The 27,961-nt window shown below is 53.7% G+C and overlaps 1 protein-coding gene across 1 annotated transcript; it reads left to right on the top strand.

Annotated features, from left to right (window-relative positions):
- Nucleotides 1–568: 568 nt before the first annotated feature.
- Nucleotides 569–27,080, top strand: LOC311216888 (heparan sulfate glucosamine 3-O-sulfotransferase 3A1-like; the record flags this gene model as incomplete). Its single annotated transcript, XM_084298496.1, has 2 exons — nt 569–1,149; nt 26,462–27,080. 2 exons carry the CDS (start codon nt 569–571, stop codon nt 27,078–27,080), a joined length of 1,200 nt encoding a protein of 399 aa, XP_084154622.1.
- Nucleotides 27,081–27,961: the final 881 nt, after the last annotated feature.

The following is a 27,961-nucleotide window of genomic DNA, read 5'->3' as shown; positions in this document are numbered from 1 at the left end:
GGTGACCTGGGGGGGAAGAAAGAGGGACACCCCCAGGGCTGGCGGTGACACAGGGGCTGGGGGGGAGGGACACTGGGGGACCCCCCAGCGCTGCCCCTTCCCCGCGCCCGCCCGGCTCGGCTCGGCTCGGCTCTGCCCATCCCTCCGGGGGGGCGTTTCCCGGTCCCTCCCCCTCCGTGCCATTGGCCTCGGCTCCCTCCCGTCCCTTCCCCTCCCCTCTCCCGGCTCGGCCGAACTTTGCCGCGGCCGGCACCGCACGTGGGGGCCCCGCTCCGAGCCCCCCACCCCGGCAGCGCTTCCCCGGCCGGCCCCGGGGGCGGCGGCAGCAGCACCACCACCAGCAGCAGCAGCAGCAGCAGCATCCCTCCACCTTCCTTCTTCCTCCTCCTCCTCTCCCTCCCCCCTCAACGGGGGATGCCCCCCTTGAAGCGGCTCCGCGGCGAGCCCCGGGGGGCGGCGGGGATGCTGCGGGGCTCGGCCCCCCCCCGCTGTCGCTGTCGCCGCTGCTGAGCGCTGCGGGGCGGCGGCGGAGCATGGCCAGGGCGCCCGGCCGCCGCCCGGGGGGAGCATGGCCGGGAGCTCGGCGACAGCCCCCGCCGCCGAGCCGCTGCCCCGCAGCATCTTCAAGAAGTTCCTGGTGATGCTCTGCTCCCTCCTCATGTCCCTCTACGTCTTCTACTGCCTGGCCGACCGCTGCCAGACCCTGCCCGGACCCATCATCGCAGCCGGCGCCGCCTCGGAGGAGGAGGAAGGGGGCGGCGGGGGGTACCTGGGGGGCTCCGCCGAGCTGCCCCCCTGGCAGGCGGCTGCGGCGAGGAGGAAGCGGCTGCTGCAGCGGCTCAAGCAGCAGCAGCGGCGGCGGCGGCAGGAGGCGGCGGGGACTGGCCCGGAGATGCTGCCCGGAGCCGGGGGGAGCCGCCCGGGGGGCTCCGGCGGCGGCGGGGGCAGCGCTGCGGGGACCCCCGGCACCCTGACATCGCTGCTGGGGGAAGGCAGCAAGCGGCTGCCGCAGGCCGTCATCATCGGCGTGAAGAAGGGGGGGACGCGGGCGCTGCTGGAGTTCCTGCGGGTGCACCCCGACGTGCGCGCCGTCGGCGCCGAGCCCCATTTCTTCGACCGCAACTACGAGCGGGGCCTCGCCTGGTACAGGTAGGGCACGGCACGGGACCGCACGGCACGGGACGGGGCTGGCAGCCGTGCCGCGGGGCCGGGCCGGGCCATGCCCAAGCCAGCACTGCCCCCCGCTGGCCGCCGAGCCTTCCGGCCCCTTCCCCCAGCCCCGACCCCAAGCCTTCCCCCGCTTCCCCCAGCTCCGCGTCCCCCCGGAGCCCGCTTCTCCCCTCCCCAGACCCCGCTCCCTGCTCGCCGCCACCCCGGTCCCCAAACCCCCGGTCCCCCCTCTCCCCCCGGTCCCCAGCCCCCTGTGTTGCTCCTGCCTGGGGCTGCTCCCCTCGCCCCGGGGATGTGAGGGGGATGCTGGGGTGTAGGAGAAAAGCCCCAAACCTCGGGTGTGTGGATTTTTGGGAAACCCGCTGGTAGCCCGAGTCCCAGCCGAGCCACCCCTTGCACAGCATCCTATTGCTGCCTCCTGCCACCTACAGCCTGCAGACACAGCCCCTAAAAGCACCTTTCCCATATTTCCCAGGCAAATGTTGCAGCAGCCCTGTTACGGGTAACCAAAGCTGTCAGTGCCAGGAGCACAATCCCTGTGTTCACCTGCCTTAAAAAAAAAAAAAAAAAAAATGTAGCTGGGGTTCTTCTTTCAATTATCCAGTGTTTGGTTAAACCAAAGAAAGGTGTCCCTTTTAAAAGAAAGCAAACAGCGAGGCCAAGGAGCAGCATTGTCATTATTGGTGTTCAGATGTTTTCCTCGCATGTTTTAAAGTTAAGAGGAGCGCATGTTGGCAGATCCCTGCAGAAAGGATTGCTTGGGGTGCGGGAGAAGCTGCTCTTGTGCATAGTGTGTCTGTGTTTGTGGCTTTCGTGAATGCACAAGCAAAATGGGGAGGATTTGGGGTACCCCCAGAGATTGTTTTACTTTCAAGTTAAGCCCCACTACCAGCAGAGAAGGGAGGCTGATTTTGGCTCAGCTTGTGGTGACAGTACTGAAATGTGGAGTAGGATAGTACTGACAGTCCGAGTGTTTATGTAAAGTCTTAACACGTGGAAGCGATGAGCTTCCTTGTGTATCCGCCGGTGTCAGGAACGCGCCGGGTTTCTGCAGGCAGCAGTGTGGGTTCTCCGAGAGGAAAGATTTCCTTTTGTGTGGGCTGGAGCTGTCTACAGAATTATATTTTTAGTGCGCACTTATCCAATTTCCACATGCTGACCCTGTATCAGAGAGGAAACGTTTATAAGGAATCTGCAAACCTCAAGAACTTTAATCAAGCCTTGACTTTGAAAAATAAACACATGGCTTTCGGGTGGCATCTACTGAAATTTATGGTGGATATGCAGAAAAGCCCATTTATTGAGGATGCTCTTGAAGCCCTGGGGAGCAGGCAGGGGTGGGATAGCCCCGCTAGGGTCAGGAACTGGTGCCTGGGTGAGGAGAGCAGACCTAGACAGAGGAGGAGCCATGGGCATTTAGCGCATAGTGTGGTCCTCAGCACAGGGGATTTAATTTTCCAGAGGTTTGGTCTTGATCTTGCAGCTCTTACTCATTCGAGGTGCTGCCCTGCAGGCTGTTTGTATAATCATTATGTTTTAGCATTTGGTACATGAGTGCTCCCATTAATTGCTGCAGTTTGTTTGTGCTGGTATTTGATGTACTGGATTTCACCATTTTTTTATTAGCCCTGTGGAGGCTGAGGTACAGTGAATTCTTTGTATGGGATTATTCCTTTGAGACCTAATCTTGCCAGCTTTGCTTGTATGAGTAATCTTTGCTAACGCACACAGCCCCGTCGTGATGGCAGGGCTGTGGTGTCGGCCCGCTGGTAACCAGTGACCAGTAAATACTCAAAAAAAAAAAAAAAAAAAAAAAAAAGAAAAAACCTCTCTCTTCCTCTCCCTTCATGGGTTTGTTGTAATCTTTGATGAGAGTTCAGTGCTGGGGAAATCGCCAGATGTTTGCCAGGGGTCCTGATTTCTTATCTTTGGCATCGGAGTCTTAGGTTTCACGTGCATTTCTGTTTCCCAGCAGTCAGACTAAACAGCATCATTACAAGGTATAAACACTTGGGTTTGCTTTCAGCGCCCACAGGAAGCCGGCACGGGTGGCGAGCGCCCTGTTGAAGGGAACAAAATGCTCCTGGCTGTTTGCAGTGACACGGGTTGCTGGTTGGCACTGAGTGGTGTGGACTGGGATGGGGACCCTGGGCTTGGTCACAGGTCCCTGGGGAGCGCGGGGCTGGGCTGTCACAGGGGTGCCACCTGCAGACATCGAGGCCATGGCTGTGGGGTCTTGGGCATGAAGGGGACCGCGGTTCCTCCTGAAAACAAAAGAGCGTCCCTGGTGCCAGCTGTGGGGTGCTGTGCGTGGTGCAGAATGACTGGGGTGATGAGCTTGGGCTGCAGCAGCAGCATGGTGTTGCTGAAACGCCGCGTAGATGGTGGTGCCTGGAGGTGGATGAAGGTGGGAGCTTGGCTCGGGGGAGTCCCGGGGTGCCCCAGTGCACAAAAGCAATGGACAGCGCCGTCCGTTAATCAAGTGGAATAATCGCTCGCCTTTTAGCTGGCATTGTGTCTGGGCAGGAAGGCAGCTGTCCTACAGAGAGGCTGATTTTAAAAAAACAATCTGAGTGATTTAATTTGGTAAGTGTGACACCTCCGTGCTCGTGTGTGGGTTGAATATCAAGGGAAGCTGTGCACCAAAAGCAGCTTTCTCCGTTTCAGGGTTGCGAGTCTCTTATTCGTACGGGGACAAAAGGAGGGAGGGGGCAGCCCACAATGCTCTCATTGACTTCCCAGCACAGAAATCACTGCTTCAGCGCTGAACAAGGCTATTGAGCTCCCAGAGTTCAATAGCAGGTGAGCATGTGTTTTAACAGTGTTCAGCTGCCATCCCCCACCCCGAGTACGGCTGTATACAGCCTGGGGACAACTCCAGAATGGGGGCTAATCCAGTCAAGTGGGAAAAAAAAAAAAAAAGGCTGGAATAAAAACAAAATCTGTGTTTGTGGGTGATATTGCGAGTCTGGCTGGTTCCCTCTGATCCTTTGTTAGTCTCGTGCTGATTGAGCTGCCTGTTGGAATGTCATTAGACTGTCAGTCACCCCAGGAACATTTATTTCATATGTTTTAATCTCCCTGCCTCTGCAGCACCAGTGCCAACTCCACCAGAGCGAAGCCAAGCTAATGTCATTAGATTACACCCGATCCAGGGGGAGATGAAAGGTGCTTCAAAGTTACCCCGTCAGGTTGGGAGTTTAAGCATCGCTCCTCCCTGGTGCTCCCAGAGCTGGGGAGTTCTCTGTCTCCTAATTAATGTCCTCTGGGGATTTTTCTCCAAGGCTTTTTTTTTTTTTTTTTCCCTTCATTTTTTTAGTCTAGGCAACCAGTGATGTTTCTGAGTCAAAGGGAACAGAGAATGTCTCAGAAGAGGTCTGGGATGGAGGACAAGGAGGTTTGTTTGAGAGCAGGGGGGAGCAGCTTAGAGCAGCTGCTTGCAGCTGCATCCCACCTTCTGGTGCACTTTCCCAGCCTTGAGTCACAGTGAAATCAGAGCCCAGGGGACGGAGGAGTTGGACCACTCCTGCAGTGGTGGATGGCCTGGAGGTCCAGGGGGCTTTGTGGTCCCTGTAATTCAGCAGCACCATCTGGGAGTGCTTTGTACTCCTGGAAGTGAGCAGGGGAGCGTGGGCGCAGGGCACAAAAGGGCATGGGTGGTGGCAGAGAAGACTTTGGGGAGCGAGTACAGTTCATGAACGGCAGAAAGGAGCAAGGACCTTGATGCAAACATCTGTGGGAGGATGCTGCTGTAGCAATAGTCACCTTGGAGTGATCTTATCACCCAGCTTTGCAGCCTCTGCAAGGAGCACCAGGTCTTTGGTGGGGCATTCAGAATGTGCCCTGCCCAGGACATGGCTTGTGCCATTCAATACCGAGTTTGAGTTGTTTTGGTTTTCTGCTCCCTGGTAGGTGCACGCCTGCTTGTAAGCAGTTCTGGTTGAGCAACGCCTCCTCCTTGTCCTGAGAACATCGCGTCTCCCAAACACATCTGAATTTCTAATAGCGTTGGGCGCAGCCTGCAGCAGTTTCTCTGAAAATTGCAGCCTTGGACAACCACATGCTAAAGATGATCAAGGTCCTTGTTTATTTATTAACTGTGTAATCAGATATCTTGTACTGAGTTCATTGTGCCAGGTGCTGTATAAAAAAGGAACAAAAGATGGTCTTGGCCCCAAAGCACAGATAATTCAGTGTAAACAACAGGTGGAGATAGGCTGAGACAGGCGCAAAGACAGGGTTGGTCTCCTGGCCAAGGGGTTGTTATAAAAGGACAGTAACTGGTTCTGATGCTCACGTGCTTTGCCGCTGCCTTTGGGGGGGGGGGTGGGATCTGGACTCAGATACTCCAGGACATTTTGCTAAAGGTTTGAAATAGTTTGAAGGTTGCGCTCTATGGCTTGGCTGATGTCTTGGTGTGCCTCAGTTTGCCCATCTGTAAAATGGAAGGGATGTCACTGCCTTGTGTCTGTGATACCTCTTTCCAGAGATAAGGTGGTATTTAGGCTCTGAGCTTCTTGTGTTATTCTGTGGGTTAAACACCACTCCAAGAAGAAGAAGCCCACCAGCCCTGCTGGCAGAGGTCCTGAAGCCTGAATAGAGCCACGTTTTGGGCCAAGTTCACTGGTAGGTCCCAGCTTGTCTCTGTCCAGCCGGTGACTGTCACCTTCTGTGCTGCGTTTGGCCAGCAGGACAGAGATGGGCTTGTGCCCTCGTGCACAGCACCAGTGAGCCCACACCTCTAGTGCCGCGTTCAGATTCAGGCCCCTCAGCACCAGAAGGGCACTGAGCTGCTCGGGCCTGGGCAGAGGACAGTGGCACAGCCATGAAGGGGCTGGCAGAGAGGAGCTGGGGGGAGCCACTGGGGGAACTGGGGCGGCTCGGTCTGGAGAGGAGGCTGAGGGCAGGCCTCACAGACCTCAGGTGGCAAGTGGAGGGAAGCAAGGGCACGGCCTCAAGGTGTGCCAGGGTGGGTTACATCGGATATCAGGGAGAATTTCTTCATGGACAGGGTGGGCAAGCGCTGGAAGGGGCTGCCCAGGGAGGTGGTGGGGTCCCTATTGCTGGAGGTGTTTACAAGACATTGGGTAGTGCTGGGATGCTGTAGATCAGGCTGATGGTTGGGCTTGATGACCTTGAAGGCCTTTTCCAACCAAGGTGGTACCATGACTTTGAGGTGATGAGGGCACCAGGGAGGCAGCTACAGAGGGACCTTTGCCTGCCACAAGTGTCTTTAAGTGTCTTCATCCCCACTAATCTCATGGTTTAGGAGCTTTAGGACAGCCTCTGCTCGCCATCCCCTCGCAGCAAGGTGGAGTGCCATCTAGTGTACATGCCTGATGGCACCGTCTGGACGTGGCATCCCAGTGACATCGAAGTGCAAAGAGCTGGGGCTGGGCTCTTTCCCCTCTTATTCCTTAAATAAACCCCAAAGTGTTGTTATTTTTGGTGGTGCTTTTAGGTGTTTTGCATCCGTATGTATCACTTCTGTTTTCTGGTCGGGGAGAAGTTCATTTCTATGGTCTGTGTCCATTCCTGATAATGGGATGAGTTCCCCAGTTGGCATATGGGGAGAAGTCAACCCCATTCCCATCAGCAAGCATCAAAATAAGTAATTAATGTTCTACTGGACTCTTTTCTCTGCAGATCCTATGGTCTATGTGAGGAAGTTCAGAAGTCTGTAGGCCCTGTCCTCCTCCTCAGCACAGCTTCACGCCCTGGTCCCTTGTCACAGGAGGCTGGAGGGGGATGGCACTGTCCTCATCCACCCCATGGCTCTGCCCAAGCCCTGGGGTGCTTGGGTCTCCTTGCAGCTGGGTCTCCCCCAACCCTGCCTGCTGGTGCTGAGCAATCTTGAAAATATGGCCTCAACTGTCCAAGATTTTGTCAGTTAAATTCATAGAGCTGTGCCTCGTGAAAAGCAGTGTGAGGCTCCAGCTGGCTGGGGCTGGAGCCCATTTATGGCAAAAACTGCGATGCTCTTCTGAGAAGCAGCGAATTCATCCTGCTTATAAATCGCAAGTCCTCCTTTGAGGTCAGATCCTGCAAATCCCAGCCCAGCGGGCTGCCCTCCCTCCTGCCATCAGCTCCGCTGCCTTCGGGGGCTCCTGGCAGTAATTAGGCTGGGTCTGGGGTGCGGGACTGCTGTGCTGTCCCCACCAATGTACCCGCTGACCGCAGCCCAGCTAGGGTTTCACCCCGACCTTTTGAAGTCTCTAATAAGAGCAGTTGGGTCTGGGGAGGGGGAAGGGAGCTGGGCCCTTTCCAAAGAGTTCAGAGCAACGAACAAGTGATCAGCAAACCTGAGAATAACCCCCCCGTGCTCCCTCCCTGACGTCTGCATTAAAACTCCTGAGCTGCTAATTACGCTTTTCCCCTGGAGAGCATTGAGGTAACCCAAACTGCCTGCGCAGTGAAACAGAAGAGGCTGGCGAGGGGGAACAGGGGCCGTTGTTGTGGCCATAAATCTCTGCAAATTCTCATTACGCGCAGGTATTAGGGAAGGGAAGCAGATTAGGTTGCAGCTAGAGTTACGTTCCTAGGGCTGGAGGTTGTGGTTCTTACCCTGTTACAGAGCCCTGTTGGGTCAGTGGGGCTGCTTATGCAGGGTCTGTAGGACCAGGGCCACCCTGGTGTCCTGGCTGCTGTCCCTGCACAGCCCCCTGCCTGGGAAGCTCAGGTTTTTGTGGTTTGGAGTCAAACACGCTCACCCCAAGCTGCACCCAGCTGAACCCGCGTGATTCCCCAAGGGGTGCGTTAGCAGGACGGCGTCCACAGCGAGAACAGAAATGGAGATGCTCAAGGAAGTGAATTATTCTTGGTGTTTCTTTCATCAAACACGATTCTGCAGGAGGAAATCTCTCAGCAGAAGTAATCACTGCTGCCCTTTGTGCATGGCAAGCCCATCCTTCTCGCTTCCTGGAGGAGATTCATGACCTGCTCTTTCTGTTCCAACACCATCTCTTGCGGAGATAAAGCTCCCCTCTGGAACTCCCCTGGACTTAGGGCTGCTGCCCGCTTTCTCATGGGAGATGGAGGAGACGCTGGGTGTAAAACCTCACGTGGGTGCCATCCCCTCTAGAGAGCAGCTTCAGCTGGGTCCCACGGAGCCACCTCCTGGAGCAGTGTCCCCTGCCCTGGCCGGTGTCTGGGAGCAGTCATGTCCGCAGCCTTCCCCTGGTGAGAGACCTTTAGCTTCCAACGCGGCTCCACTGTCTGAAGCTGCTCAGTTTTTATTATTATTTTTTCCTCTGGCAGGACATTTCTCTGCTGAAAATTTCAAAAAGTCAGGGTGATTTGTTCTGACATTTCCAGCTGGAAAAGGGCACCCTCCCGGAGCCCATGCTTGCTGGGGGAGCCTTTTATTGGAAAATATCAAAACCAATTGTTTTGATTTCCGTGTTTATCTGATGGTCTATATGAGTGTGTGCATTCACACGTGCATCTTTGGGCTCCAGAATGTTGCATTTTGTCATAAACGTTTCATTTTCACTTTCATGTTATTATATTGTAACATTTAGCAACATAGATGAGCATCTTTCAACATTAGTGAAATGCCTTCGCACCGTCTGACCTGAGCAGTTTGGGAAGCCCTTTTCTGGGGAGAAATCCCCATGTTTCAGCTCAAGGTAAAACAAGTGAGGAGGCACCTGGATTTTCCACTGCAGGGAAGCCCTGTGTCCTGACCCCTGCAGTACAGGATCAGCGAGAGAAGGTCCCTGCTTCGCATCTCAACAGGCTTTGGGAAGCTCCATCAACCTGGCTGAGTGATGTTGAGCAAAGGCCAGGTCTGTCCCAAGCCTCGATTTCCCTGTCTGTGGAAGGGGCTTACTCACAGAATACCAAGATCTTCACTAAAGCTGCTCAGCCTCAGCACTGCATTCACAACGTGCCATGATGCCACCTTGCCTGCCTTCTCTGGGCTCTGCCTCCCACAGGGAGTCCACAGGGAGGGACTCAGAGAGAAGGGATTTAGTGGGATGTGCATGCCTGGCAGCCCCCAAAAGGGCCAAGAAGGGGAAAGGACTTCCCAGCCTAACCCGTATGCAGAGCACAGCTGTTAAATGAGTCTGACCAGCTCCAGCACCATGGGTGTGGGCACAATCCCTCCTGGTGGGATGTGGGCAGCAGCCCCACGTGAGCACCCAACAAGCAAAGCCTTTGGGTGTGGATTTCAGGGGCTGTGCCTCTGCTTTTCATAGGATTCATCTGCTCATCACTTCCTAATTACAAGCGGGATGCTCAACCAAGTGACAGCGACCTGCCACCTGCAGCTGGTGACCAGACGTGTCCCCGTTCCTGACCCCATCCCTGCAGCCTGGTGACTCAAGGGGCTGTGGCAGTGATGGAGCCATGCAGCAGCCATCGGCCTCCCCTCGGCTGTGTTGGCCAAACCCAGCAGCATTGCAAAAGCCCAAGGCTGGGTGAAGGAGCCTGTGTGACCTGCTCCTAGGGGCTCTCTGGGACATCAGGGACAGCTGGGTAGAGGAGTCCAGACATCTCAAGGAGGTATAGGACAGCGGGCTGCTCACCTGCTTTGCTCCACAGCTAGTAGGAGCCTCACTTGCTCCCCCTTGCTCCAGGTGTAATTTAAACCCTGCTGTCCATCTTCTAGGAATCTGGCTTGGACTTTCCCCCAATAACAGCCAGCTGTGAGGGATGGAGGTGTTGAGGAGGTGACGGTCACCCAGTCCTCCTGAGGGATGTGAGCAATGGGGCCCTGGAGCCCATCAGAGGGATGGGGGCAGCAGGGGACGTGCAGGGCTCCCAGCTGAGCTCCAAAGCCCTGGCAGCCTCAGGAAGAGCTGCCTGGAGACCCCTAGCCTCATGTTGGGGTTGGGTTTCCTCTTCAAAAGGTGTTTCTGTAGGGATGCAGGAGAGAGGTGAGAGGGGCCACCACATAGCACCTCAGCTTGGGTTCCTTCCTCCCCCTCCATCCAGATTCACCTTGGTGCCTGTGCCTGGGGTGCTGGTTCTCCCTGAAGGCACCGATTGTCCTGCTGGCCACCCACCGATTGCCTCACGGCCACCCTGCCCTGCCAGGAACCAGACTGAGCCTTCCCTTTCCTATACACATCACCACTACAAAGCCAGGTTTATCAGACCAATGAGTTTTGCAGACTCACGGCAGTCTGTCTGTCTGTCTGCATCTCACTGTAGCCGATCCCATCATCCACACACTGCGGCTCCTATTTTCAGAGTGAGTCCTTCCAGCCCGAGTTCTGCACTGCTGACTTGGGCACAGTCCCCCTGCCATGGGTTTCCAGGAATGCCATCCTGAACATCTCCTGCTCAGCAAATCGTAGCCATCATATGTTTAGGGGAAAAATTGGATTTGCCTCGTAATCTAATCAATGTTAAATAACAGTAATTCTAACTCCGCGGCTCTATGTTTAAAGTGCAGTTGGTCTCCGGGGATCATCGGAGTTATTTAATCTAATGAAATCACCATTACTGGCTAATGAGGGTGCACCACGGGGATGCCTTTCCTGTGAAAGAAAGCAATGGTTAAATAATTGGCAGCCAGGGCCAAGCATTCAGCAGGGGAAACTGGGCAGGGTGCAGCAAGATGAAGGGTTTACCTGGCAGGGACCCGGAGCTCTTTTGCTGCCTCTCTGACGTCCTCCCAATGGCAAGTGTCGTTTCTCGAGCGATGTCATGGTAAGCAGGTTCCTCATGTCCCCCTGGCAGCCCTGGGACACACTGGTGCCACTTTTCCCCTTTTTCTGGCCCAGGCAGGAGTTACATTTTTTAACACCTCAATATATCCTCCTGCATTGTGCTAACTCCAACAGGTTGCTCTCTGCATTGGCTTTCCCTGTCGTGGTCCAGACAGTTTGGCCATTTTAAAAACATTTTCCCCGAAACTTTCCATACTTTTTCATTAAGTGGTGCTTCTTTATCTCCTCTTAGAGGGAGACAGGATGTGTTCAGGGCCATTTCTGAGCAGCCCCGTCAGTTCAGTACCTGCAGTCCAGGCCGAGCCGCATGCAGCCAGTGGCTCTCCTACGCACTGAACGCATTGCGTGCAGATAAATTGGAGTTAGGGCAGCAGCGGGCAGGGACTGTGCTGCTGTCAAATGTCAGCGTGGCCGCATCCCGCATAACCAGGGGAGTGTTCCTTCCCCGTAGCGTGTGCTCTAATTTCCCATTATGATTTCTTTAATAAGACTGATACTTACTGTACATCGCTCATTTGCTGCTAAAATGGGAACCATTAGAGCAATAAGTGGCAATTACCTCCTGAGCGCGTGAACTGAGCGCGGTGCCTCCCCGAAGGAGGGGGCTGAGCCCTGCCTTCTCAGAGCAAACGCCCACAAGCTGCACAAAGCTGCAGGGCAGCTCGTTCAGGACAGCTGCAGTGCCCACAGGAGGGTGCCCGGCAGCCTCCAGGTGCAGGATCGCACCCCACGTCTGCTGGGAGCAGAAGCATCTGGCTTGCCGGCGGCAGCTGATGGAGATGAGGAGGAGTTGTGGCTCTGCACATGCTGCTGAGCTACCTGGGGATGTGGGCCCCGTCCTCTGAGCAGCTCGTCCCCAGTGAGTGGCTTTTCCTTGCAATGCAGTTTCCATGCTGAAAGTTTATAAAAAGAAGGAAAGAAAACAAACAAACAAACAAAACAGGGACATATCTGGTAATTTACTCATGTTAAGTGCTCCTAAAATCCCATCTGTGCTGCACAATAGCATGCCGGAGGTCTCTGGAGGAGCGGGTGCTCCAGTGAGGATTTGGTGTGGAGATGCTGGGGCACGGGAGGGTTTTTGGAGCAGGGCTCCTGGGTGCTGTGGGCAGCCCCCAGCCGGGCTGGCTGCAGTCATTACACACAGCCTTTCCACGCCGCCTTCCTTCCTCGCATGCTATCTGGTGTCATTAAGATATCAAGTTCATTTAGGTACATCCACATTGGCAGTTTAATTATGTCTGGGTACTACTCTGTATTTTATTCATGGACTATCTGGGGGCGGTTGTCAAACACAAGCCCAGGAGATAAAGGTTTGGTGGCTGCAGAATGCTAATGTCCTGCTGGCTCCCCTTTGACAAATACACATGCCAGTTATTACCAAACTGATTATTTCATTCATTAACACCACATACATCAGCTCCCTTCACCCGGTATTATTGTATACATTCATCTTTTCATAAACAATTACCTGACAAGGTTGGGAAAGGCAAGTACTGGGGAATTAATGCTCTGATGGGAATTTCCTGGCGTGGGTTCGTAACAAGGTGCGGGGGGTGTGTGGAGTGCCCCGTTAGCGTGATCGCTTCATTAATCAAATTAGGGACAATAGCACATCACATGTGCACCCTGCCTCCCGACAATACCGGCCCTGCTCGCATCGGGCTCCGTGTCCACGTCGCAGAGATGGGGATGTGAAATGAAAGCCAGGGGACCCGGTGGGAAGGCTCAGAAACATCCCCTGTGACCGGACTGTGGTGTGCAGTTCTCATCTGCCCTTTTCTTTTTATCGGTGCTGTTACTGTCCCGAGGGACATTTGCATGAGAACGGTTCTTTGTTTGTTGTTTGTGCCTGCTTTCCGGGCTACTTTCCTGCTGCAACCCTCCAGGACAGCCTGAGCAGTGGTTCTGCAATGAGCAAGGCACCACGAACCACCTGAAGGCACCACGAACCATCTGGGGAACAAAACTCTCAGGTCTTCTTTCTACATTTTTTTACTGTAATAGGCTGATGATGGAGAAAAAACGTACAGGGAGACATTAGAAGTGAAACATAACCAAACCCATGAAATGAGCAGTTCCTGCAGCTTCCTTGGAGAGAGTGGAGAGACCCAGCAGAGAGGAATAGCATCCCTGGAGGTGCTCAAAAGGCGTGTAGAAGCAGTGCTTAGGGACATGTGTCAGTGGTAGGCTTGGCAGTGCTCAGTTAGAGGTTGGACTTGATGAACCTAGAGGTCTTTTCCCACCTGAGTGATTCCATGTTTCCATGGGTCTGACTCTGCCATCACTTGCCCAGCTGGAGGTGGCTCTGCCACAGGTTGTGACCCTGAGCTCTGCATCCAGCATTAACCACAGTGAATCAGAGCTGGAGCACTTGAACACAGCCCATGTGGGTTCAGCGTGTCGTTGGGCCCATATTTATTTCTTTAAATACATTGGACCCTCAGCTGTGTCCACCAGAAAGCTCGTTCTCCCTGCTACTTAGGAGGAGCAGCTGCAGGAGGCCACCAAGCCAGCCGGAATCAATTCAGCTTTTCACTTGGGCAGACATGTCTGGGAAGCAGTGCTTCAGGGGTCGCACTCCTGCACTGTTCCAGCACAGGATTTGCAGACTAAATAAAGGATCCGAGTGAGATTTAAGTGCCTAACTCCCCTAGCCCCCTTTGAAAAAAGACCCAGTGGGATAACTAAGAAGCTTTTGTGAAAAGCATTAATCCTCCTTGCTATCTCCTTGCATCTCTTTGATCACGCTTCAAAATCTTCATCTCCAGGGGTCCTGGCTGGGCTTTCTGAAGTGGCTGCAGAGCAGACGAAGGGCTGCGGGGTCCCCGCACAGTGCTGGGAAGGAGGTGGCTCCTGCTGAGCAGCCTCTGAGCGTTCCTGTGGGACGAGGGCTGCGGGTGCTGAGGGAGCTGACCTGAAACCTCCAGCCCCGTTCAGTTCGGTGCCAAGAGGGGAAGAGGAGACTTTAATGGCCTGGATCCAAATGAGTCAAGTTGGCTCATAAAACACAGGTCACTAATTGGTTTTATTTTCATCCATTCATATTTTGTCAATCCCCATTATTATTATTACTATTATTATTACTATTATTATTATTATTATTATTACTATTACTATTATTATTATTACTATTATTATTATTACTATTATTTGTTTTACATTAATGACATCGATTGCCTCTCAGAAACCTCAGTGTCACACTGATGCCCAAGTGATACCCTCTGCATCCCTTCTCTGCCCCTGTGGGGGATGTGGAGGGAGCCTGGGGCGAACACCCGGACCCACCTCAGGTGGGCTCCAGCTCTGCCTCTTCCTCCACTTGCTGCATGATGCGCTCATGAAATGTAGATCTGCAATCAGCTGAACATTCCTGAAATAAGTCAGATGGCTTTATTTGATACCGGGTGAGACAGTGATGCATTCCCTGGGAGGAGGTGGAATAGCTGAGCATAGAAAAGAGCTCTTAATGCACGACCTTTTGAGCTGTGGCTAAAATCCCTTAATAGACTGTGGGGCTGGAGGAGGCCCGGGTTAGATTGCTCTGCACGGTTTCTCCAGCACTGGCCCCTGCCTTGCCCAGAACTTGCAAATCAGGCTACAAGGAATCTTTTTAAGCTTTCTATTTTCTGGAGACTTTTGCCCTCTTTGCACTTGAATGCTTTGCTCCAGGAATGAAAGTAGGCAGCCCTTTCCTAGCCATTAAAGTTTCATTTAGCAAAAGGACAAAGAATTGGCACGGGAAGGATGAAGAATGACTGCAAGGGTAAACTTGTGTGACTCCATATATTTTAGATCATAGCCTGAGGTCAGTCTCTCTATTTTATAATACAGATAAAGGATTTTTTGGCCTTGCAGCAGGAGGAAATGTGTGGTGATATATAAAGAAGTCACTTCTCAGCATAATTTAAGAAACAACCTCTGTTCTCAAAAGCAGGGGTCCTTCCAGGTGTCTGGCTCTCTCATAAAGCTCACGCACAAATATACCTGCAGTGTCTCCAGCAGTAATGAGAACATCACAGTACGGTCCAAAACCAAATCATCGCTACCAAGTGCCTTAGGACTCCACCACAGCATCTTGGGGGATGCTTTTACCTCCATGACAGCGCGCCTCATCCCCCATTACACTGCTGCCATTGGGAGCTGAACAGCCCAGCACCTTGGTGCTGTGCCCTGCGGATTCACTGCAGCATGGGGGACAGCTTTGTTCCTGCTGCGAGAGCCCGCAGGGCCCTCAGCCTCCATTCTCTTCCCATTTCGGGTATTATTGCTGCATCTCAGGCTTCGGCCGCTCTAGTGCAGCTGCTTCAGTTCGGGCACTCACTGGGTGCTGATTTTGGTCTCTGAAACATGAAGGGACTCCCCCAAATCACTTTTTTTTCCCAAATCACTCCTATTCAGTGATTTTCCACATCCCTCCAATTTGCAGACATCATTCCATCCTCCTTCACATTGCCTGCAGCTTCCCAAACGCACCCACGGTCCTGAAACCAGTTCCTTGACCCAGCTCCTCTCCTATCCAAGAGATTCCCAGGGATGCTCTGCAGACCCACAGCACCCGATCCCACCAGCCTCACTGCACCGACCCTGCAGGCTTATTTTCAAACGCTATCTGTAACGCACGGCGACGTTTTCTGGGCCATTTCGTTCCCATGAAGAATGCGTGCGCTGCTGTGAGCGTGCATGTCTGAAGTGTGTTTGTGTCGAAGAAAAATGAGGCAGACATGGAAAACAAGCAAATCGCATTATATATTGCAGGCAATAATGTAGCTCCCAGGGGACAGAGATAATGCAGCGAAAGACAAAGGAACAATAGACTTTGCTGGCCTGAGTGCTCACTTGATTGTGGCTTTGCTGGAATTATCCCCGACTTCCTCAGTGCCAGCCTCGGGGCTGCTCGGGGACTGGGACACGGTGTGGGGCTGTGCATGGCATGGTTTGGGAGCCGCCATCCTACCTGCTGCTTTGTGGGGCTGTCTTGCTCTGCACAGGCGTCCCGCAGCACAGAGGATGGATATGGATTATGGCAAAGCTGGCTGTGATTTTGGTGGTTTGGAGAAATATGCTTTGGGCTTGGGGCGGCAGCACAGGTGGCTGTGCCGTCAGCAGCAGGGGTGCCCTGTGTTTGAGGTGTTTGAGATCCCCAAAGCTCTCTCTGCAGAGGTCACCACTGCTTTGAGATGTGCTTCAACTTCCCCCTCTTTTCCTTTCCTTCTTTCTTTCCTTCTTTTCTCCTGTTCTCTTGTTTGCCTTCTTCTTTCTTGTTCCCTTCTTCCTTCCTTATTTTTCCTTTTTCCTCATCTTCTTCCTTTTCTTCTTTCTTTTCCCTTATTTCTTTCTCTCTCTCTCTCCCCTCTGCTTTTCCTTTCTGTCTGCCTGTCTGTCTTTCCATCTTTTTTAGACCTCAGCAAATTCCAGGAAGGCATCAGTTGTCTTTAACACCCAAAGGAAAAATCGAAGGGAAGGGTTCAATTACTCACATGAAAAATGAGTCTCCTAACCGAGGTCTATCCATTTGCTAGTTGTGCTTGTTTTAAAACTGAATTATAGAGACTGCACATTTTTCTGGAGACAAATGCATTAATTTTTCTCAAAACAGACAAGAGGGAAGCAGAGGGAAAATAAGATAATAAGAGTTTCCACAGTGATTTATAAGCCTTTGTGAAAAATAATGGGGGAGGCTGCAGCGTGCGCTGGCGGCCGGGGGGAAGGGGCGGCAGTGGCAGGGACGACTGCAAGGGAAACTGCCAGAAGTCCGAGCGAGGTGTTGGTTTTAGATGATATAAGATCGCTTTACGTCTCTAGCCGGCTTGAAAAATCTCTCCTTTTCTCCCTCTGTATATACACATGAAATATATGCCATACGATGCACTTAAAATCAGCCCGAGCGATACTGTTTATACAGGAAAGGATTGTGTTTCTTGCCGACCTCTCCCCAGCCCTCCCTCTTCTGCCGAAGGATAAACTGGGACCTTCAGAAAACAAAGTAGAGGCTGCGATTTTTAGCAGATTTGCTCTCGCATGTATTTATACAGGGCAGGCGAGCCCTTCCCCAGGGCCAGCTGCCTGTGCTCTCGGGCAGAGAGCAGTGGGGTCGAGTTTATTTTTTTTGTTATCTGCTCACTTTGTTTTGATTTACATACTGAAAGAGATATTTTTATGATAGCGAATAGCAAATTGGGTTTCTTTATTGCTCGTGAGAGCTGTTTTACAAAATTGGACTATTTATGTAGTTTGCTGATTGCAGCGTAGTTCCAGTTTTAGTGTCTAACCATAGTGAATAAAAGGAATTATAGGGAAATGTGCTTTTTAAAAACTACCAGCTTTTCTGAAATACAATGTAACTGGTAGCTTCTTCCTGAAAAGATGCTGGGGTCATCAGCAGCTCCGAGGAAATCTTACAGCTTGACCAAATAAAGGTTTTTGGGGTGAACTCAAAACCGCTGGAAGCAGTTTTGGGAAGCACTTTCCTATGGGTGTAATTCGTGGGAAATCCGTCCAGGAGGCCAGCAGCTACCACAGCTGTAGTGCCCGTGCCCGTGTCTCCCTCCAGTTACTTACAGGAAGGACTGAACGAATTTATTCCCCGTTGGTTTCTGAGTAGAAAATCCCGTGGTGTTCACAGGGATATGAGAACAGAGAGGCTGAAAGTGATGCTTGAAAGCAAAACCCAAATCTCTTCCAGGGCAGATGGCTAATTGCGTGGTTCCGTTTATTTGCCCAATGCAAATCACATCCCGCTCAAACATCACTACGGGGAGCCGGGTTCCTGTTTGTTTTGCTAAACCAGGGCTGAGATTTTGCTGCATCCTCTGGTGTGCAGGTGAGGCTGCCCGCAGCCGGGGGCTCAGTGGTGCCCAGCGCAGCATCGCCGTGTCCCCAGGGCTGGGGGCAGCTGGGGCTGAGGTGGGGATGGGCCACCAACACTGCCGTGGTTTGTAGGATCCGACCTCCTTGTTCATGAGGGCAGGCCTGCCAAGGTGCCATAAACAGCTGCATCCCCTTCTCCCAGCCCCAAAATCTATCTGTGCTGTGTTTGTGGGTCTGGCCCCACCAGCCACGCCGCTCCCCTCTGTCCTCAGAGCAGGAGGACATTTCTTGGGGTGCCCAACTTCCCGATCAGCCCTAATTGAAGCCTAAAGAGATTTTTCAGATTCCCAGGTTTTCGAAGGCAAAATTTGCATATTAATAAGAAGCTGTTCAGACTGATTGGCTTAATGTGTTTGGGGTAAGTATAATTAAATGTCAAGGGAAATATATCATGGGGTAATGAAGCTGAAGCTAATTTATCAAAAAATGAGACCTAGAGAGGGAGACATTCCCAACAATAAACAGTTCCTTAACCTTCCCCTTTAGGTGATGCACTTGAGGCGTATGGTCCTGGCAATCCATACGGGAGCTGCTTATTGCTTTGGGCTGCAGGGGCCAAGCTGAGCCCTCCAGGGGGGCTCACCAGCAGTGATGGTGGAAGATGCTGCTCTGGTCCCCCTGGGGAGATGCTGGGGGGCTTTGCATGATGTGCAGGATGCTTGGGAGGACCCGGTGTGCAGCACTTCAGGGGTGCTCTTAGGGAAGAAGAGCAGCCATGAGGTTTTGTTGTACCAGGCTCGGCTTTGCTACTCGGTCACTTAGGCCTTTTTTTTTTCTTTCTTTTTTTCCTCATCCCTCTATATTTTTACTCAGTAAGCTTTTCAGAGCACGTGCTATCTCCTGCTCTGTTTACACACGAGGCTCCTACAGACACAGCTTGGCTATGAACAAAAAAAGCAGCCTGCATTCAGAATGGCAAGGCAGGTCCCCAAACAGAGCATTTTACCATCAGACTGGAGGGTGAGGTGCAGGATGACGTCCATGCGGGTCCCTACAAAGGCTGTGACCCTTCTGCATTGTGAGGTGTGGTGGGAGGAGGCGTGGAGCTCCCTTCCCATGGCACAAGAGGCACGCACCTTGCAGCATGCCTCTTGCTTTAGGTGAGGGCTGGGTTCATGGGATTCGGTGTCAGCCATGCACTACCTCCATTCCTATTGTCTCAGTGGGAAAATTCCTCGGTTGGTGTCATCTGGGGCAATCAGCAGGTTGCACAATCACAGAAGCAGAGAGCAGAACCCGTGTCAGCCTTCATCAAGGCACCACATTTAGAGTAACACCAGCACCAAAAAGCCACCAGAACCAGCTGCCACAAGCCTGGATTTAGCCAAGTGAATCCAGCTGGGAAGTGAGGAACCACATCTCATTTGGGAGCTCTGCTGGAAGCATTAGGACATTGTGGGGGTCCCTGCCCTGCTCCTCTGCAGGAATGCTGGTGCTGTGCAGGGCTGGTGAGCAGCTCATGCCTGCAGCTCTGTGCCCTGGCTGCTGCTGCTGTTAAGCTCATGTCAGGAATGTGGGGCTGGAGAGGCTGTGGAAAGGTGGAGAAGTGTATTTGGTCACCACTGGAGGTGCTGGGCACTGGGTGCAGACACGGTGAGGTCGGGCAGGGTCTGGGCTCCCCAGCACAGGGTGTCCCAAACCCGCCCGCTGCCTGCAGGCAGTGCCTGGAGGTGCTGAGCAGGGGCAAGGAGCTCAGGGGGAGGCCGTGGGGAGGCCACCATGGGGAGGCCACTGTTGGTCTGCTCTGCTGCGGGGTGGCCAAAGCAGGAGGTGGCAAAGCCAACAGGAGGAGGCTGCCTCAGCTGGTGCCTGCTGGTGCCCCCATCCCCATAGAAACTGGCGACGTGGGGTGGGGGGCTGTGGCCAAGGGCTGGGGGCTCGCTCATGGAGCTGCTGGCACCAGGGTATTCCTGCCTGCCGGTGGCACTTTGGCACCACTGGGCTGTGGGAGGTGCCCAGGTGTGTCCCAGATGTGTCCCAGCACGGCCACGTCTCAGGAGCCCCTCGGCATGGGTCCTTCTCCCAGACAGGTGCTGGGCACCAGGATGCTGGCATTGCCCCTCGGCACCACTTGAGCAGGGGTTCTGGCCATCACTAATTAATCAGCGCAATTAGGCAGAGGGCTCGTGTGCTGTAATTAGGATCAGCGCGTGCCCCGGGGAGCAGTGACAGCACGGGGGGACACCGTGCTGCTGAGCACAGACCCCGCTGCGCGCAGCTGCTCCCTGCCCCTCCGCAGCCCCTGTGCTTCCCATCAGCGTGTGCCTGCAGCTGGGCACAGTGACCCCACGTCCCGAGCCCACCACAGCCTCAACCCTTGGCCAGGTATCACCCCTGCTCCTGCTCTTCCAGAGCAAGTTCACGGTCCTGAGATCAGGACGGAGAGCGTGCACCCGCAGTGTTATCACCCGTGGGCCCTTGCAAACGAGCTGCTCGCTCTGCGCTGCGCCTCTGACGGGTTTCTCAGCTCCCCTGAAGGGAAGCAGGCTTTTCCTGGCACTCAGCTCGGCGCTGGGCTGTCACCCATGGAGGCTGCAGTGACAGCTGAGTGCCCAGCTCCCTGCTTTGGGGGCAGCGAGATGCTTTCTGGAGAGATTTTCTTAAATGCTGAAGTGGTGGCAGGCCTGCAGAGCTGCCAGCGGTGCTCAGCATGCAGCAGGGGTGCAAACCAAGGAAACTGCTTTGTATAAAATAGATTAACATATATTAAAATTATTATAAGTTAAATTAATGTATACATATAATGTATTTTGTATATATAAGTTATTTAATATATTTTTTTCTTTACAAATAAAGCCAAGCCCCTGGTGCAGTGCTTCGGGCACAGGCAGCAGTGCTGCTCCTCGCTATGGACAGCACTTGTGGCTCAGAGCCTCCCTGGACACCTCCAGCTACCAAGTGGTGCTTTCCCTATCCAGGCACTGAAGCAGCCTGGCGGGGTCCAGGACAGACCCCCGGGGCTCCCCACGTCCCCGCAGGCTCCACGTTAGGGTGCTGGCTGCACGCTGTATCAGGCTGGCCTCGTTCCCCTAAACTTGTGTTTTGCTGCAGCTTCCTGTGGCAGGAGCTGTGATTCTGTGACGGGCAAACTGATGAAAATACCTTGCAGCCACAGCTAGTCTCTGTTTGCAAAATCGGGACAGTTGTTAAGTATTTGGTCCTCCAGGCATTAATGAGAAAAAGCAAAGGAGCAGCATGAGAAGGACTTGGCCGAGGCGGTGCCCGCAGTGTCCAGGAGCTACCCCAGTGGCAGCGGTTCTGCTCCAGCACCTTGGAGCGGCTTCTGGAGACGTGAGAGCAGTGCTGGACTTAGCTAAATTCAGCCACCCCTTGGGGATGCCAAGCCTGTCCCTCTCCCGCAGCCCAGAGGGATTTTGGGTTCCTCATCCATGATAAGGGAGAGGAGGGGAGGGCAGCGGCGCCGATCAGATGCCACCTGACAGATGCAGCGTGGAAGCAGATGCTGCCGGCTGCAGATGTAACGAGATACAGAAATACCGAGGCTTGCTCAAACAAACGCCGGCACCGCCGAACGGACGAGCTCGGGAGCTGCCACTGCTGCTGACAGCAAGCACCGCGCGGTCTGAGCCACTGAGGGAGCATCTCAGCCGGGCAGGAGGCTGAGCAAAGCCACATGCCGTGCACCCCGCCTGCTGGTCCTGCTGCCCCCTGCCATGGACAGGGCATGGGGAAGGTGCCCGTGCCACGCCCGCCCCCCAGGTCTGGTTCTGGGGACGTAGAAGTGCAGAGGAAGTGGGAACCTTGGGGCCCTTTCATCTAAGTATGGGTCAGCACAACCAGACACTGGCGTTATGCATTGATATCCCCTCCGGAATATCGGGGAGAATAAATCTGTGCCCTGGGAGGTCCCCGTTTGACACTGCTGGCAGCTGGGGCTGGGTTTTTGTCCTACAGAGCAGCGCCTGGCTTCCCTTGCTCCTTAGGGATGCCTCTGATTATTTATCAAACTCCTTTCAGCTTTCCTTAGGGATGCCTCTGATTATTTACCAAACTCTTTTCAGCTTCCTCACTCCCACAGTTTTTTTCTGGGTACCTTTTTTGCGCTACCAGATTCCTGGAGTAGACCTTTCCACATATGGACTTCCCCTGACTTCTAAAGGAAGGCCAAGGAGGAGGCCCCCATAACTCAGCTGTGCCCTTGCTGCCCACCAAAGCCGTGTCAGAGCCTTGCTGGAGCTGTCAGACCGAACAGGAAGGCCAGGAAGCCTGCTCACTTTAGGCCCTGCGTTTTCATTTATTTATACATGCACACTACTGCTACGTTGTCACTCCTGCCAGAGCATCTTTCTTTTCAATCTCCTGTAGGGGCTGCAATGGCACCCCTGGGAGCGTGGGCCTGAGGGTGGGGAAAGACAATTGCGTGCAATCGCAGGGTTGGGGTTATTTTTTTAGAAATTTCTGCTGCAGAAACGCTTAACGTGCTTTGGAAGAGGAAGGGGAATGGAATGGGAAGGAAGAGGAAACAAAAGGCTGGTGGCTGCAGTAGCACAGAGAGGAGTATGCACCACTCTGGGGCGTGATGCTCACCATGCCTCAGTTTCCCCACCCTCCTCATCCGATGGCTTTGGGCCAGAGCAGGCTCTGTGCTTCCCCCTGGGCTGCCGGCTGTGCTACAGCCTCACATCCACGTCCCTGCTGCGTCTGGCCCCATCCTGGCGTCAGGAATTGTGTCAGCATTTCTGTGTAGAGGTGAGAGGTGAAATTAGCTGCTCAGGGTGATTTTCCCTCTCTGATCTGTTCTGCACAGCATCCTTGCCAGCTTCTTAAGACTTGGCGTAGAGCTGGCAGCACACTTGTGGCAGAGATCTCCATCAGGGACTGACAAATAGCAGTGCCCAGCTTGGGCTCTGCTTGGCTTTTTGGGTGCTTTGTTTTTCAGATCCTTGGCTTTTGGGGCACTCCAAAACCCACCCAAACCATGGCCGTTGAACCAGGAGCACACCCAGCCTGCGGAGGCTTGAAGCTGGACATGGTGCCAAGCAGGGCAGTGTTACAATGGGCTGGGGAGGGGACCAGGGCTGTGGCATGATGCAGTGGGGTCGGGGTGCTCGTTCTGCCCCTTCTCTCTCCAAGCAGGGCTCAGCAGTGCACGGCATGGGTTTGGGCTGGCCATGTATCAGGAGTGCGCACAGAAACCTCCCAGGGCTCCTCGGGTGCCCTAAAAGCTGCTGGGGGGCTTCTCTTCCCCCTCCCCAGTTCCTTTGCCTGCACCCACTGACTGGAGCAGCAGCTTAGGCCAGCGCAAGGTGGAAAATGCACCTGGAGGCTGGAGCCAGGTGCTCCTGCCCAGGGGAGGGCATCTCGGGTACAGGGGGTGAGCGATGCCCGTGCACCCACCGTGTCTCACCACCTGCTGCAAGCTGCAGGCTGTGCAGTGCAGAGCCTGGGCTGCACTCACCGGAGGTTTCACAGTCTGGGGAGCTGTCGGGGAACTCAGTTGTGTAAGGATGGAGCCCAGTGCAGTACTGTGGTTTCGTGACATGAAGTGGTGCTTTATCCCCTAGAACCAGGCTCCTGTAGAGGCTCAAGATCAAGTGCTGGCTCCACGGACTCTGATCTCTGTGTCTGGGGTCAAGCCAACACCCCGCTTGGAAACACCCCTGGGATATGTATGAAGCCAAGATTTTGGACCATTACACAGTCAATAAAGATATATAAACCATAATAAACATGACATCAAAGGCCAGTTCCCACACCAGGAGTGCCTGAGGGCTGGGGACCAGTTACTGGGATGTCCTGATGTGACCCCAGCATGAAGGTGTCGATGTGAAGGCCTTGCACAGGGGCTGCACCAGCAGGAAACCCGGTTCTGGGACCAGTAACCACTGGTGCTCAGCCCTGTGCAGCATCACCAACACCATGCCTGTGCTTTTCCCCCTCAAGCCAGGCGCTACAGCAGTTGCAAGGGAAAAATCCCAAATCCCCAAAGCGAAAGGACATCTCTGTCCGATGGAGACCTTTGGGGTGGGGAAGGGGCTGCAATCCCAGCTCTGCCTCCTGTTTTGGTGGGACACGGCCACAGCCACCTCGGGCAGTGCTGCTGGGGGCACGGCACGGCCCAGCAAAGGGCCAACCGTGAATACGCACGCAAATCCCAAATACTCCCTTTGAGGAGAGTCTTCCTCTCCTATTAAGTAATTAAATAAAGCCCCGAGCTCTACTAAAATTAAAATAACAGAATCCATTTATTCTGGCAGGGCCCACTGGTGGCTGTTCTTGCCAAAAACATTTTTGTGGTTCTTGTCTTTTCAAGTGGCTCTTTTGCAATAAAACCCAGATGCCACTAGTCCAGGGAGGCCTCCAGGCAACTGTTTACGTCCATGAAAGATGCCCTTTGTAATTAATTAATCTCCCAAACGCTGTGGCAGCACATTCCCGGTGGCTCCTGGCGTGTCCCTGCCCGCCGACCTGGCAGCGGAGGTGTGGGCTCGTTCCTGCACTGAAGGAAGCCTTTGTGCTGTGGCCTCCCCACAGAAGGGGTTAACCTGCTCCTTGGGGAGGTGCAGCGGAGATTTCAATGCTTACCAACACACACACAGAGCTCGGGTGCCTTCCCGCTGCTAGGGCTCCTTGCTCCACGGCACAGTGCATGCAAGAGGCTGGGGATGGAGCTGGGCACCGGGCACCCCAGGGATCCCTCCCTGTGGACGTCCCTTCCAGTTTTAGTAGTTCCTCATGGTACAGCAGATACAGATGGAATGGAGGGAGAGACACAATCTTCTCATCAACTTCATTCCCACTAAAATGTAGCTCAAAATCCAGATGCTTTCCCTTTTGCCTCAGGTCACTACAGTCCCCTGGTTCCCTTTCCCCTGTGCTTGCCCTGCTGAGCCCCTGCTGCACCCCCTGAGCCCAGGGCCCTGGGGACGCACACTGTCCCTTGCTGCAAGCCAGGGGCTGGTGCAGGTGCTTGGTGGGCCCAGAAGCCCATAGATTGCCTCACCTGGCCTGACCACAGCCAGCCAGCCCAGTACCTTTGCCAAAGTGGCCAACAATGTTGGGTATAAAAAAAGTCAGTAATTTGCAGAGGTCCTTCTGCCATCTCTGCCCCGCTGAGTGTGACCAGGGCTGGGGACACCCCAAGGCTGCAGTGACTGTGGGGCTCTCACATTTTGGTGCCACCAACTGATTTCATCCACCAGAAATGTGACCAAGCTGTCTCTGAACCATTTACACTCCGGTCTGTGCAACGCTGGACGATGTTCAATCCCACCACAGAACTACGTCTCTCCTTAGCAAAGGTCTCCCCAGTGCCAGTTCTGAATTCATCCACATCCTTATTGCCCAAAGTGCCTTTGTGTCTTCAGGTCTTTTAGGAAGAGACAGCTCTTATACCCCTCAGCCTGTTTCTTCTCCAGCCTAAATGTCTCTGATTCACGGAGTTTCCCCCCAGAAACCCTCAGCAGCAAACAGCAAATGTTTGGCTTCTCTAGGACCATGTCCCTACTCAGCCTCTCTGTAACACGGCTTCAAACAGAAAGAATGGCTCTAGGGTTGGTCCTCGCTGCCTCATTTGTAACAGAACGATTCAGCCTGGGGTTTGGTTGTTATTGGTGCTTTTAGCAATTGCTGCCTTTGCTTTGTTGCTTTTTTGATAGATGAGTTTAATTTTGCTGGCATATTGCACAGGTTTGCAAACCAGACATTGCTGCCCGAGACAGTCCCGGGTGTCACAGCCACAGAGAGGGGTCGGGGTGAGGGGGACACGGGGACCCGCTCCAGTGGACACAGGGCCACAACTGCCATCAGAACCACTGGTGGCACGGCCATGCCACCTCCCATCCATCTCTTGTCCCCTGGGAGGGCCCGGGAGGGGACACACTGCGGACAGGAGAAGTGCTGGGAGGTGGGATGGTGCAACCAAAGGACCCGCTGGCACTTTGCAGATATTGGCTCCCATTTTGGGGTGATAACGGGGTGAGGCAAGTCTGAGGGATCTGCCGTTGTGTGTCCGTGCAGCAGGTGAGGAGCAGCACGGAAAGGAGATGGAGCTCCCAGGAGGAGCTGGTGGCTCAGGTGACACCTTTCAGGCTTGCCTTGTTGAGCACAGGGGTTATCCGGTGGCCAGATCCTGCAGCCCTTCACCAAATCGCACCCAATTGCCAGCTCAGAAAAGCTTTGAATTCTCAAGGGGCCCCTTGCCTGAGCCCACCCCCAGAGCTGCCCAGCTCAGCCTGCCGTGTAGGATTTCTTTGGGTGGAAGGAGGAAATTGCTGAGGTCAGAGGGCTGATACTGCACATTTTTACGTGACGTCAGCTTGCTGCCACCTTGAAAATACCAAAAGATGGAGTCTTACACCCTTTCCGTTGAAAAATTCCTCATGCCCTGCAGGAAGGGAGAGTTGTTACTCAAGAAATTCTCTGTTATTCTGGGGAATTTAAGCCAATGTGCAGGAAACCCCAGCGTGGGCAGGCAGGAATTTAAAGGGGTAGGATGTTAGGAGTGTGGAGGTTTGCTCTGTTCTGCCAGTGTCCGGGCAAGAAGACAGGTGGGGTCCGCCTCAAGAAGCCCCTTAGAGGTCTTAAATCACAGAATTAGGTCTAATTTCTGGTATGTGCTGATGCTTTGCTGAGTTGGAGCATTATGGGCCTGAAGCCAACTGGGCTGGGGGTGTGAGGCACGGGGACATCCTGGCCGTGGCACCTGGAACCCCCCCTAGAGCACTGCCTGTGCCCAGGTGCGTTCAGCCCTAAGGTGTTCCTCTGTCGCTCTCTCTCAGGGACCTCATGCCCAGGACCCTGGAGGGGCAGATCACCATGGAGAAGACCCCCAGCTACTTCGTCACCAAGGAGGCCCCGGCCCGCATCTCCTCCATGTCCAAGGGCACGAAGCTCATCGTGGTGGTGCGGGACCCCGTGACCAGAGCCATCTCGGACTACACCCAGACGCTCTCCAAGAAGCCCGATATCCCCACCTTTGAGAGCCTGACCTTCAAAAACAGGACTACGGGCCTGATCGACACCTCGTGGAGCGCCATCCAGATCGGCATCTACGCCAAGCACCTGGAGAACTGGCTCCTCTACTTCCCCATCGGGCAGATCCTCTTCGTCAGCGGGGAGAGGCTGATCAGCGACCCCGCGGGGGAGCTGGGCAGGGTCCAGGACTTTCTGGGCCTCAAGAGGATCATCACCGACAAACACTTCTACTTCAACAAAACCAAGGGCTTCCCCTGCCTGAAGAAGGCGGAGGGCAGCAGCAAACCCCACTGCCTGGGGAAAACGAAAGGCAGGACCCACCCCGACATCGACCAGGAGGTGGTGCAGAGGCTGCGGGACTTCTACCGGCCTTTCAACATGAAGTTCTACCAGATGACGGGGCAGGACTTCGGCTGGGACTGAGGCTGAAAAAAAAATAATTTAAGAAAAGGAAAATATAATATAATATATATTTTTTTTACATATCAGTAGAAAGGGGGAAAATACAGAAAAAAAAATAGTTGTGCTGAAACATGATTCATTCTGATTTATTTTTTTTTCTTTTGACACTGCCTTGGTTTCTTTCTTCTCCAGAGGGGCGGTGATGTGTCCCACCACAGAAGGAGGCTGTGAACTGCAACCTGGTCCTGTTGACATCCCTGAGGCTTGGTTGCTTCCTTCAGTGGGCCCGAGGGTTTGCACTGGCTCTGTTAAAAAACAAAAAGCATTCAGGTGCAAAATTTTTCCATGTCTGCAGGTCCACCCTCAGAGGTGAGCGGGGTGCATGTGGGAGCTCAGAGCCTGGCACATCAGCCAGGTTTTGGCTTGCAAACACCATTTTAGACCAGACCTTGTCACACTTGACAATGAAAAAATGGCGACGTAATATTTAATTTGGTTTTCAAAACCTTACCTTAGGATATTTTTATTGTATGAAACCTTTGAGAATTTTTCATTTATCCAAATTTTGTTTGACTGTTGCTCCTCCACTAAATCAACCTCTTTTCATCAACCAAACTTATTTTTCATCTTATAGGAGCCAAAACCAATGTTCCTTCGGTTTGTTTTGACAAAAATATTTGGTCACCAAAAGTGTAATAAAACTAATGATTCTTTTGACTTTCCGATGCAAAGTGCCAGGTAGTCAAAAGACCTCATTCACGGGAGCTGGCTCCAAACCTGCGCTCCCCATCCCCAGGAACGTGCACCCCTCACACCAGGCTGACCACAGAGCGCTTCTCCCAGTGGGGCCCATCTGAAGGGAGCTGGGTGATGGGCAGGGAAGGGTCCACACTGAGATGATG

Source organism: Netta rufina (genome assembly GCF_964035555.1).
Source record: "Netta rufina genome assembly, chromosome: 19".
NCBI classification, from domain to species: Eukaryota; Metazoa; Chordata; class Aves; order Anseriformes; family Anatidae; genus Netta; species Netta rufina.
Note: the sequence above shows the minus strand (reverse complement) of the source record. Positions and strands in the feature narration are given on the sequence as shown.